The sequence below is a fragment of the Lutra lutra genome, chromosome 9, assembly GCF_902655055.1.
Source record: "Lutra lutra chromosome 9, mLutLut1.2, whole genome shotgun sequence".
In the NCBI taxonomy this organism is placed as follows: Eukaryota; Metazoa; Chordata; class Mammalia; order Carnivora; family Mustelidae; genus Lutra; species Lutra lutra.
The window spans coordinates 93,161,935-93,174,418 of NC_062286.1; the positions used below are offsets into that span (position 1 = coordinate 93,161,935).

The 12,484-nt window shown below is 40.6% G+C and overlaps 1 protein-coding gene across 4 annotated transcripts in view; it reads left to right on the forward strand.

The window, feature by feature from the left end:
• The window catches only part of LOC125108438 (ral GTPase-activating protein subunit alpha-2-like), a 52,606-nt gene that overhangs the window by 15,377 nt on the left and 24,745 nt on the right, over positions 1 to 12,484 (forward strand). The window contains exons 1-2 of one of the 4 annotated variants that reach the window (XR_007129909.1): positions 759 to 826; positions 1,700 to 4,670. Coding sequence is in view for 1 of the 4 variants with exons in the window: in XM_047744239.1 (XP_047600195.1) it covers positions 8,665 to 8,841 (177 nt within the window). In the remaining 3 variants the exon portion in view is untranslated. Of the gene's footprint in view, positions 1 to 758; positions 827 to 1,540; positions 1,597 to 1,699; positions 4,671 to 8,634; positions 8,842 to 12,484 lie in introns of those variants that run through there. The other 3 variants (XR_007129908.1, XR_007129907.1, XM_047744239.1) reach the window with 3 other exon arrangements.

A 12,484-nucleotide genomic window follows, 5' to 3' on the forward strand; every position in this document is an offset into this window, starting at 1 on the left:
AGTCCTGCATCGGGCTCTCGGCTCGGCAGGGAGCCTGCTTCCTCCTCTCTCTCTCTCTCTCTCTGTCTGCCTATCTGCCTACTTGTGATCTTTCTCTGTCAAATAAATAAATAAATAAATAAATAAATCTATCTTTAAAAATATATATATATAATCTCTTCCAGGAAGAGATTATGCTGAGTGAAATAAGTCAAGCAGAGAGTCAATTATCGTATGGTTTCACTTATTTGTGGAGCATAACAAATAGCATGGAGGACAAGGGGAGTTAGAGAGGAGAAGGGAGTTGAGGGAAATTGGAAGGGGAGGTGAACCATGAGAGACTGTGGACTCTGAAAAACAATCTGAGGGTTTTGTAGTGGCAGGCAGTGGGAGGTTGGGCGAACCAGGTGGTGGGTATTAGGGAGGGCACGGATTGCATGGAGCACTGGGTGTGGTGCAAAAACAATGAATACTGTTATGCTGAAAAAATATATATATATATATTTCATCTATCATTGCCATGTATTTCAACTGGTAGTGGGGGATGATGGTGTGGGACCCCATAAAGTGAATTTACACTGCCATCTTGACCACAATATGTGTCGTACACAGCCATCCCGTGTCCCCTTTCCTTCTGAAATGAATTCTCTCTTCCCAGCTATTATCAATGGAAGACTGGGGTCTTTGTTGTTGTCATGACTTGTCCAAGATTGCACAGCTTTTGAAGTTTAACCTTTGGTCTGATTGTAGGACCCATTTTCCTTAACTCAGTTCCATTCAACCTACCATGTAGGAGTCTCAAGACTCTCCTGCTTTTGAAGCTGGACTCCACAGGCCATGTCTACCAGTACATATCTATTCTTGTCTAGTTCACTCATTTATTACACACATTTACTGGATGCCAGCTACATGCTTCAGGCACCTTTCTAGGTGCAGGAGATTTGGTGGTTGGCCAGTCAGACACAACCCCCTGCCCTCATTGAGCATGTTCCATTTCCTACTGCTGGAAGCATCCACCAGGAACAATGGGCTTATGCCAGAAGTCCAGCAATGACATGAGTCCCAGAAAATTCTGAATGGCTCTTTGTGGAAGTGATGCTTTGGTGGCAGCCCTTGAGGTAGCTTCCTGCACAGGTGAAAAGGAGGGCTGATGTAGAAATGCCTGATGAATGGGCTTCAAGGTCAAATAACTGAGCCAGGTCTTTAAGGTCTTATTTAGCTCTGAGATTCTTCAAGAACTTTACCTGATACATGTGCATATTATAGTGACATAACAAAAACCCTATTCAAAGCACACTGTAAATTTGGAGGACGATTGTCTTTGCATTGTTTTTGTGATTAACTGACAGTTGATGATACAGGCACTGTTGTAAGTCACTTAACCCTGTGCCAGCACTTTGTGGTAAATTCTTTTATTATCCCCATTTTTTAGAGGGGGAGACTGATGCAAAGGGAGAAGTTCAGTGGTTCTAATCCACTGGCCACAGCTAAGCTAGCAAGAAGCAGAGCCTGCATTGGAACCAGGCACTGTGGCTCCAGACCTCAGCTCTTCACTCTTGGCCTTCTTGCAGCACGCCTGCTTCCTTGTCACTAAGAACTTGGTGCAGGAATTTAACAGTACCTTTAACTTCTAGTTTTTCTTTCTCAGAACTGAATCTGCATTGCAGTGCATTCTGCATAAACATGTGTTTAATTTTGTCACCTTTAATTTTGTTTTTAGATAAGATCTGAAGGAGTCAAGCTGTTTCTTCTGTGGCTTCAAGCACTTCAGACAAACTGCAGAAGAGCAGGTGCTGATTTTTGCTTGCCTCGTGCCTGGTTTCCCAGCGATCATGTCATCCAGAGGGACCTGTACAGTGGAGACACTCATCATTCCTAGCCCTGTTGTGGCGGATGGTGAGGAACATTTTAGCCAGCCTTACAGGTTGAAATGACTCTGGAAGTTCTCTTGGATTCCTCAGCTTGTCATGATCCTGAAGAGAAATCTTTATTTCATAGATGGGTTCGGAGGAGGAATTATCCCCTGCTCATGTTCACAGCAATGTCTAACAGACATTAGAATAGAAAGAATCAGAGCCTTTTTTTATATGAAATGAGGACAGGAGACATTTACTGAAGTTGTGAAAACAGGAATGGAAGGTAGGACTCAGATGTTGGGAACAGCAGGAAGTAGAGACACATCATGTACGTGGAGTGTTTTCTTGGCTGTGAATGAGATTTAAATCTGCCATCCAAAACTACTGTTTATTGTCCTCATCATGATTGTTTCATGAGTGGACATTCATCTGCTCACCCAGCTGTGTATTTTCATGCTGCATTCATGGAAAGACAGTAGCTGCTTCCTGGGAAAGTCATGACAGCCATCTGTGTCCTGTGAGTTTTTAAGGAACTTGCCAGTTAGGGCCATTGATTGATTAATGCACATCACTTTATTGCCCAATGACAGGTACTTGATCCTTAGGCTGACCAAAGCAGAATTTGGCAGAGAGAAGAATGGTTTAGAGGGAGAGGTGGCTTCATGGGACTTTGTACCATATTTCCAACCCCTTGATGCTCACTGGCCTGGTGTGTAGTGTGAGCAGGTTCCAAAGGAGGGGCAGATGTATTTTAATGAAGGCCATTTTTTAAAAACCCTTTGAACGTTGGTGAAAGAACTCCTTTTTTTTTCCCCACTCTGGAGCAAAGATATATCCACAAGAAATCACCCCACTCTTGCCGGCCATATCAGGGGGAAGGATCGCTGAGGACCAAACATGCTTTTTTCTTCAAGTACTATTGATCTGTATGGTTATTCAGGTAAAAGCAAAATCATGCATAATTCAGGAATGGTCTTCCTTTTGATGGGAAAGAGGAAACATCGCTTATTTTCTCCCAGCTCATCCATATTTTGCATGTTTGTTTGTTTTTTTGAGTTGACTCTTTATGATATTTCACTAGAACTTGAATATGTGCCATATCACATCAGCAAAGACCTGGCATACATAATATTTTGTGTGAGAGAGTGTATGTCAAGGAAACATTTCAGTTCTCCCAACTGCTTTCATATTACCATATTCACACAGAACACTTCACTTCTAACACTGTGGCTGAGGCTGTGGGTTTTTCTCTCACCAGGCAACTCTGCAACACCACCTGGGTGTCCTGTAGTTTCACTCAGCTTTGACACTGTCTGCCTTGAGATGGCATCTGATCCCACAGGTTAAGGGCTCAGTCCCGTGAGACTATTCCATCACATTCAGGTGCCAATCACAAGTAAGAGGGGCCCAGGTTACCTACAACTTCTCTACAACTTGGCTGCAAATCAGAGGTTCCTTCAACTCCTCCTCTGGTTCAACCGAGTGGCTCACAGATCTCTGGGAAACATTTGTTTTCATTTACAATTTATGAAAGGTATGATAAAGGATACAGATGAACAGTCAGATGCAGAGACACAAAGGGCACATTCTGGGAGGGTCCCAAGCACAGGAATGTCTATTCCTGTGGAGCAGGGTTTCATCTCCCTCCTGGTACCTGGATATGTTTACTCACCTGGAAGTTCCCTGAAACCCCTGCTATGAGGATTTTTATGGAGGCTTCCTTACATAGATGTGCTCTGCTTTCAGCCCCCTCCCCTCTCTGGGGGAATGTAGGGGTTGGGGTGGGGTGCTGAAGATTCTAAGTTCTAATCATGGTGTGGTCTTCCTGGTGATGTGTCCTCACTGAGGAGCCATCTGGGATCCCACCCAGAGTTGTGTTATTAGAACTAAATATTAAACTCAAAATGGATGAAAGACCTCAATGTGAGATAGGAATTCTTGCCAGTTTTCTTAAGGGGATTCTTTCCCTCTGCTACCCCTCAAGATTCTGTCATTGCCTCCCTTTCTGACTGCACTGTCCTACTGGGCAATCTTGCCTATTGGGCAGGTGGAATGGACCAGTAGGGTCAAAATGCACAGCTTCTAGAAGACAATGGAATACTCCCGTCTGCTCTCAGGACTTTGGAGTCCTTGTGTTTTTGGTGCTGGCCAAAGGAAATGGGAGAGGAGAGCAGACAAGAAAGAATGCTAAGTCATTATAGAGAACTGGTGGGAAAATACAGGCATGATGAGTAGAATGAGTTTAAAAACATGATATCATTGGGTGATTTTTTTTTTAATACTCAGTAAGAATGTTTTTAACAAAGCTAACCATTTAGTTTTAAAGTATTCATTTTTATCATCATTTGAGTTTTAAGATAGGATTACATTACATGATTGTCAACATTATTTGTCACCATGACTTTTTTTTTTAATTTAGGATAGGAATTTTAATAAGATAGCATTTTAGTTCAGTAGACATTTAAGTTAAAATTTAAATGTACATATGTTCTTTCCACATTTAATCCAAAGGCTACAAGCTTAGAGTGGAAGAATAAGGAGAATCAAGATACTTGTTTTAAAGTTCTTTTTATGTTGTTTTGAAAATATTGTCTTCCTCATTTATTCCCATCATTTACCATGTTAACAAAATCTACAAACCTGTACTTGGTAAGTACTGATTGGGCTGGGTATAGAGGATGTCCACAGGGAAGCTGTCCATTCTCTTTCAAAGTGACCTTTGTTTATTTTTAATTAAGCAAAATAGTCACTCTAATCTTATATTTAATGGTAACTTTATTGTAAGAGGTTTAAAGTTTCCTAATAAATGATTTTACCTATTTGTACAAACTATTTATTTGTACCTCAGGAAGATTGTGGCTCCTAAAATAATTCAACATATGTCATGATTGTTTTTGGTATAATTATATTTAAAATTATGTTTTAAAATTTTAATTTTTTTGATTTTTTTTTATTTTCAAGTTTTTCTTTATTCTTTATTTTTATTTTTTTTTTATTTTCAGCATAACAGTATTCATTGTTTTTGTACCACACCCAGTGCTCCATGCAGTACGTGCCCTCCCTAATACCCACCACCTGGTTCCCCCAACCTTCCACCCACCCACCTCTTCAAACCCTTCAGATTGTTTTTCAGAGTCCATAGTCTCTCATTGTTCACCTCCCCTTCCAATTTCCCCCAACTGCCTTCTCCTAACTCCCCATGTCCTCCATGCTATTTCTTATGCTCCACAAGTAAGTGAAACCATATGATAACTGACTCTCCCTGCTTGACTTATTTCACTCAGCATAATCTCTTCCAGTCCTGTCCATGTTGCTACAAAAGTTGGGTATTCATCCTTTCTGATGGAAGCATAATACTCCATAGTGTATATGGACCACATCTTCCTTATCCATTCATCCGTTGAAGGGCATCTTGGTTCTTTCCACAGTTTGGCAACCATGGCCATTGCTGCTATAAACATTGGGGTACAGATGGCCCTTCTTTTCACTACATCTGTATCTTTGGGGTAAATACCCAGTAGTGCAGTTGCAGGGTCATAGGGAAGACACAAAAAGATGGAAGACCATTCCATGCTCTTGGATCGGAAGAATAAACATTGTTAAAATGTCTATACCTCCTAGAGCAATCTATACTTTTAATGCCATTCCAATCAAAATTCCACTGGTATTCTTCAAAGAGCTGGAGCAAATAATCCAAAAATTTGTATGGAACCAGAAGAGACCTCGAATCGCTAAGGAAATGTTGAAAAACAAAAATAAAACTGGGGCCATCACGTTACCTGATTTCCAGCTTTACTACAAAGCTGTGATCACCAAGACAGCATGGTACTGGCATAAAAACAGACACATAGACCAGTGGAACAGAGTAGAGAGCCCAGATATGGACCCTCAACTCTGTGGTCAGTTAATCTTCGACAAAACAGGAAAGGATATCCAGTGGAAAAAAGACAGTCTCTTCAATAAATGGTGCTGGGAAAACTGGGCAGCTATATGCAGAAGAATGAAACTCGGCCATTCTCTTACACCGTACACAAAGATAAAATGGATAAAAGACCTCAACGTGAGACAGGAATCCCTCAGAATCCTAGAGGAGAACATAGGCAGTAATCTCTTCGATATCAGCCACAGCAACTTCTTTCAAGATATGTCTCCAAAGGCAAAGGAAACAAAAGCCAAAATAAACTTTTGGGACTTCATCAAAATCAAAAGCTTCTGCACAGCAAAGGAAACAGTCAAGAAAACAAAGAGGCAACCCACGGAATGGGAGAAGATATTTGCAAATGACAGTACAGACAAAAGATTGATATCCAGGATCTATAAAGATGTCCTCAAACTCAACACACACAAAACAGACAATCATATCAAAAAATGGGCAGAAGATATGAACAGACACTTCTCCAATGAAGACATACAAATGGCTATCAGACACATGAAAAAATGTTCATCATCACTAGCCATCAGGGAGATTCCAATTAAAACCACATTGAGATATAACCTTACACCACTTAGAATGGCCAAAATTAGCAAGACAGGAAACAACATGTGTTGGAGGGGATGTGGAGAAAGGGGAACCCTCTTACATTGTTGGTGGGAATGCAAGTTGGTGCAGCCTCTTTGGAGAACAGTGTGGAGATTCCTCAAGAAATTAAAAATAGAACTTCCCTATGACCCTGAAATTTTAATTTTTTAATTGAAAATGTTTATTGAAGGCAGTTCATTTTCTCATGCAAAGATGTTGAAATAAACATTCTTGTTGAAGTCTTCTCTTAAAGGTGTTGAGGTATGGTTACCCCAGACCCCAGACTTGCCCAGTGGTGAGGCAGACCATCCCAGGCCATGCAACTGCCCAGAGTAGCCCTTCCTTATATCCTGGATCTTTCATCCAGGAGGTTCTACTTACAGATTTTTATGGAGGGGCCAATATTTGGGCAACTGGGCAACCTAGAGGCAGTAAGCTCCAGAAAGGAAGGAAACATGAGGGAATTTCTAGTTTCACTACTCAGGTTTTTTTTTTCCCTATGAAAAATGAAGGCTCACAGGACAGAAGTATCCCTTTGATTGGTGCTGGGGTGGGGAAGGAAATATTCTTCTCCCTATTATTTGAAAGCAGGAAAAATTAGTTAAAGTGAATAATCAGAAACAATTTTGGAGTGGAAAAGATCACAACAGGCATTAATCTATGTGGCGAATGTGGACTACTAATTCAGTTGTATTTGGGTGTTTACTTACATACACACAAATATGCATGCTTGGATCAGTGGAAAAAAGCAGAAACTTGATGCATTTTGAAAGATGTAGAAGTACTAACCTTTAGAGGTACTAGGCTATGTATTTGTTAGCTATCTGTATGTGGGTATTTTTTTTTCAGAACTTGTTTCTGATTTGATAAATAGTCTATATTCACTGTGGAAAACATAGTATACTTTAATATGTTGAAATTAAAGTTCTTTGTTGAGAACTTGTCTGCCTCATGCAAGTGCCTCCAGGTATATAAAAGTTAGTAAGAGAACTGGGCATATAGCAAGTAGTAGCTCAAGTCCAATACCATGTAATTTTTTGTATTGATTATGAAATTTAAAGAAGGAGAAAGGGACTTCTTTTTTTTATTCTATTTCTTTTCAGTGTTCCAGAATTCATTGTTTATGCACCACACCCAGTGCTTCATGCAATGTGTGCCCTCCATAATACCCATCACCTGGCTCACCCAACCCCCCACCTGCCTCCCTTCTAAAGCCCTCAGTTTGCTTCTCAGAGTCCACAGTCTCTCATGGTTTGTCTCCCCCTCCAATTTCCCTCAACTCACTTCTCCCCTCCATCTCCCAGTGTCCTCTGTGTTATTCCTTATGCTCTAGAAGTAAGAAACCATATGACAATTGACTCTGCTTGGCTTATTTCACTCAGAATAATCTCTTCCAGTCCAGTCCATGTTGATACAAAAGTTGGGTATTCTTCCTTTCTGATGGAGGCATAATACTCCATAGTGTATATGGACCACATCTTTATCCATTCGTTCATTAAAGGGCATCTTGGTTCTTTCCACACTTTAGTGACTTTAGCCATTGCTGCTATGAACATTGGTGTACAGATGGCCCTTCTTTTCACTACATCTGTATCTTCTCGGTATATACCGAGCGCAATTGCAGGGTCATAGGACAGCTCCATTTTAATTGTTTTGAGGAATCTCCACACTGTTTCCCAATGTGGCTGCACCAAGAAAGGGACTTCTTATTAATTCTTTGGGACTGGTCAAATCTGATACCTCAAAGATGAATTCTTTCAAACATAAAGTAGTTTATACTGATTCTATTCTTTAGATTCATCTACAAGGAAAAGGCTATAAAACTAAAGTCCCATGGATTTGATTAGAGTAGTATTGGATGTTAAAGTACCTAAAATGGTGAAGAATGTCTGTACATTCTTCTAGATTTGTTTCAGTCCTAAAATAATATTAAATTAGTTATAATGTATGTGAAAATATCCTTACTATTAGAATTGCTTATCCTTTCTCAAATTTCTTAGTAGCTTAGTACTTAGTACTTCCACAGCTGCATGCCATAGCTGTAATAAGCAAGCAGTAACAGGAGCCACCATCCCATCCTGGTCAGGTCACAAGGCAGAATCACAAACATGTCTACCAAAAAATGTCATCTCTAATAATTTCTGGTACTTTAATTTTAAAGTTTTAGTTGCTATTCATACAACCAAATATATATCTGAGGTATATATTTTTGAGAAATTGAACTGTTTGGGGTGGGGGGTTACACTCACTCCCCTAATCATGTATTCTGTTTCCTTCCAGACATCCCCCATTTGAGACCAATGCCAGTGTATGTACATTACTACAACTCAAGACAATGAAAACATTTATAGTATAAAAATTCCATACATGGCAGCTCACATTGTTTTTATTAAATGGATTATAAATTTCTTTTTGGAAAAAAAAAACTATCTAACTACAATCCAAAACACTCACAATCGAGTTGATATACTGCCCCAAATCATACAGGTATGTCATTCCTCTTTTTCTTATATTTTACATAGGTAAAAATACACTAACACATACCAAAGTAATTGACTCATAGGGGTTTTGGTTCCTAAAGGATGCTGGTTCTAGGGATTATGTTTATGGGTGGGCTCTCTCTCTATTGCTGAGGTGTCAGAGGGACTTCTGAGGTAGCACTTGCCATGCTCTGTTGACATTGCCATGACAAGGTGATCTTGGGGGCCAGGGAGATGTTCTGAGAAGATGGTGTTGTGTGCAGTCTCCTGGACCCTCTCATTTTCCTTCCTTTGCTCAAGAACCAGTGATGTCAGAGCATAAGACCAGGGGCCTGTGTTGCCTTTGCCCATCCGCAGCACCAAGCAGGCCCTCAAGAATCATGTAGGTGGGCTGTGGGAAGGACCTATTCGACTGCCAAGTGCCTTTTGGCATCTCAGGATTTCGAGGTGCCATGATGGAATGCCTGGAAGAAAAGGCCGTCTCTCTCAAAGGCTTTCAGTGAAGACCTCTTTCTGTGTGGGGCCCATGGTATATCTTCTCTTTCTTGTGGTCCTTGGTCATAGAGAAATGGGCTTTCCCAGCAGGTTGAGTTGCTTAGAGACTTTGTGCTGTGTAGAGAAGGACAACTTGGGGAGGTTTAAGAGCAGCTGCTTCATGGCAGGGGCCTGCTTTTATGCACAAAGCATGGTCCCCTTAGAGTAGGTTCGCTGATGCCCTGGAGTTCCCAAAAGTGTGACTAGGCCTGAGCTGGAAGAGTTCACACACCTGAGTGGCAGGTAGCATCTTGGTGAAGGAGCACCAAACTGAGGTCCAGAGCACATGTCCTCATTGATTAAGAACTGACTACAGAGCTGGAGAAACTTATTGTCAGGCAAGTCTGAGGGGGATACAGTTACAGTAAAGAGCAGCAAAATACTTACTGAAGATTTTGAAAGGGAGCTTTGGGGTGCCTGGGTGGCTCAGTCGGTTAAATGTCTGCCAGAGATCAAGCCCTGTGTTGGGGGGGGGGTCCCTGCTCAGTGGGGAGTCTGCTTCTCCCTCCCCCTTTCCCTCTGCCACTCCCCCTGCTTGTGCTCACTTTCTCTCTCTCTCTCTGTGTCAAATAAATTTTATAAATCTTTTAAAACATAAAAATACAAGAAAGATTTAAAACAATTTCAATAGTTGTAACATGTAATAGGAACACTGTAAACACTAATGATCACTGCTGAGAACAAAATTGACTTTTTTAAAGATTTTATTTATTTGACAGAGAGAGATCACAAGTAGGCAGAGGCAAGCAGAGAGAGAGAAAGAGAGGAGGAAGCAGGCTCCCCGCCGAGTAGAGAGTCCAATGCAGGACTCGATCCCAGGACCCTGAGATCATGACCTGAACTGAAGGCAGTGGCTTAACCCACTGAGCCACCCAGGTGCCCCACAAAATTGATTTTCCAAAGGAATATCCCAGAACACTGAGGAGAATTTCAAAGAGATGGAAATCAGAAACGAATAAATAAGATCTAAGGTCAGGTCCAAATCTACCTTGCAATTATCCTGAGGACAAAAGGAGAAAATATCAGAAGTTATAACTGAACTAATGCAGAATTTACTTGAGCTGTAAAACAGTCATGCCTTCAGTTCATAAAGCCTTCAAATCTCAGGGAGAATTAGCTGAACAGACACAAACCAAAACAGACGTAAACCTATTTGACTTTTAGGGACTAAGAAAAAATTATCAGAGTTCCAAACAGAAACCATCAGTTCCTTCTAGAAAATGAGACAGGGTATCATTGAATATTGACTCTAAGCTCTATCCCTCAGAGCTGAAAGAACTGTCTCTCTTTCTTAGAACCCTTGCTTCCTATCACATATGTAAGCAGATGTCAGATTGATTAACATTCTAAATTGATTTAAGTTCTGACTCTACAAACAAAATGATAAAGAATTTGGAGACAATCTAGGGGCATGTAAAAATTTGGGAATTGGTAGACTACCTTAGGTAGAGATAAGACCTTCATAAAGATCAAAAGCTTCTGCACAGCAAAGGAAACAGTCAACCAAACAAAGAGGCAACCCACGGAATGGGAGAAGATATTTGCAAATGACAGTACAGACAAAAGGTTGATATACAGGATCTATAAAAAAAAAAAAACTCCTCAAACTCAGCACACACAAAACAGACAATCATGTCAATAAGTGGGCAGAAGATATGAACAGACAATTCTCCAATGAAGACATACAAATGGCTATCAGACATATGAAAAAAATGTTCATCATCACTAGCCATCAGGGAGATTCAAATTAAAAGCACATTGAGATACCACCTTACACCAGTTAGAATGGCCAAAATTAGCAAGACAGGAAACAACGTGTGTTGGAGAGGATGTGGAGAAAGGGGAACCCTCTTCCACTGTTGGTGGGAATGCGAGTTGGTGCAGCCACTTTGGAGAACAGTGTGGAGATTCCTCAAGAAATTAAAAATAGAGCTTCCCTATGACCCTGCCATTGCACTACTGGGTATTTAACACAAAGATACAGATGTAGTGAAAAGAAGGGCCATCTGTACCCCAATGTTTATAGCAGCAATGGCCACGGTCACCAAACTGTGGAAAGAACCAAGATGCCCTTCAACGGATGAATGGATAAGGAAGATGTGGTCCATATACACTACGGAGTACTATGGCGCCATCAGAAAGGATGAATACCCAACTTTTGTAGCAACATGGATGGGACTGAAAGAGATTATACTGAGTGAAATAAGTCAAGCAGAGAGAGTCAATTATCCTATGGTTTCACTTATTTGTGGAGCATAACAAATAACATGGAGGACAAGGGGAGATGGAGAGGAGAAGGGAGTTGAGGGAAATTGGAAGGGGAGGTGAACAATGAGAGACTATGGACTCTGAAAAACAACCTGAGGGTTTTGAAGAGGTGGGGGCTGGGAGGTTGGGGAACCAGGTGGTGGGCATTAGGGAGGGCACAGATTGCATGGAGTACTGGGTGTGTTGCAAAACCAACGAATACTGTTACACTGAAAAGAAATAAAAAAATTTAAAAAATTTAAAAAAAGAAGAAATGACATGCCACTTTATTTTAAATTTTGAAAAAGATTTGTATATCAAAGGATAGAGTAAAGCCACATGTGGGCAACAGGCTGTGAAAAGCATCTGTAACATCAGCTGTTCAAGGAGTTCGTGTCTCTGAAGTGCCTACAAATTGAGAAGAAGACAAACAGTCCAATTGAAAAACAGACCAAATGAGAGGAAGGAGAAGTTCATGGAAAAGGAAATAGAAATGACCCTGGATTTCACATTGAGCCAGGGAACACCATTAGTTCTGGACCATGTTGAGACTCCTTTATTCACTCATCCTGTAGACAAAAACTAAAAATCGTCAGGTAGACAAAAATTTGCATGAAATCATATATAAGAAACTCAGTCCCACTCTTTGATAAATTTTACAGTGTATCTTGTGTGACTGTTAAGTCAATTCAAAACAATCTATTTAGAGACTCTGACTGTTCCCTACTTGGTTACAAATTTTCAGGGAACCATCACTGTATTTATTGAGATTAAGTTCCTCATTCTTGAAAAATACATTTGAATGATGAAAAATAGGAAGAATAGCAGAATAACCACAAATTCAAGGTTCTAGTTTTTTTCCGCCCCTT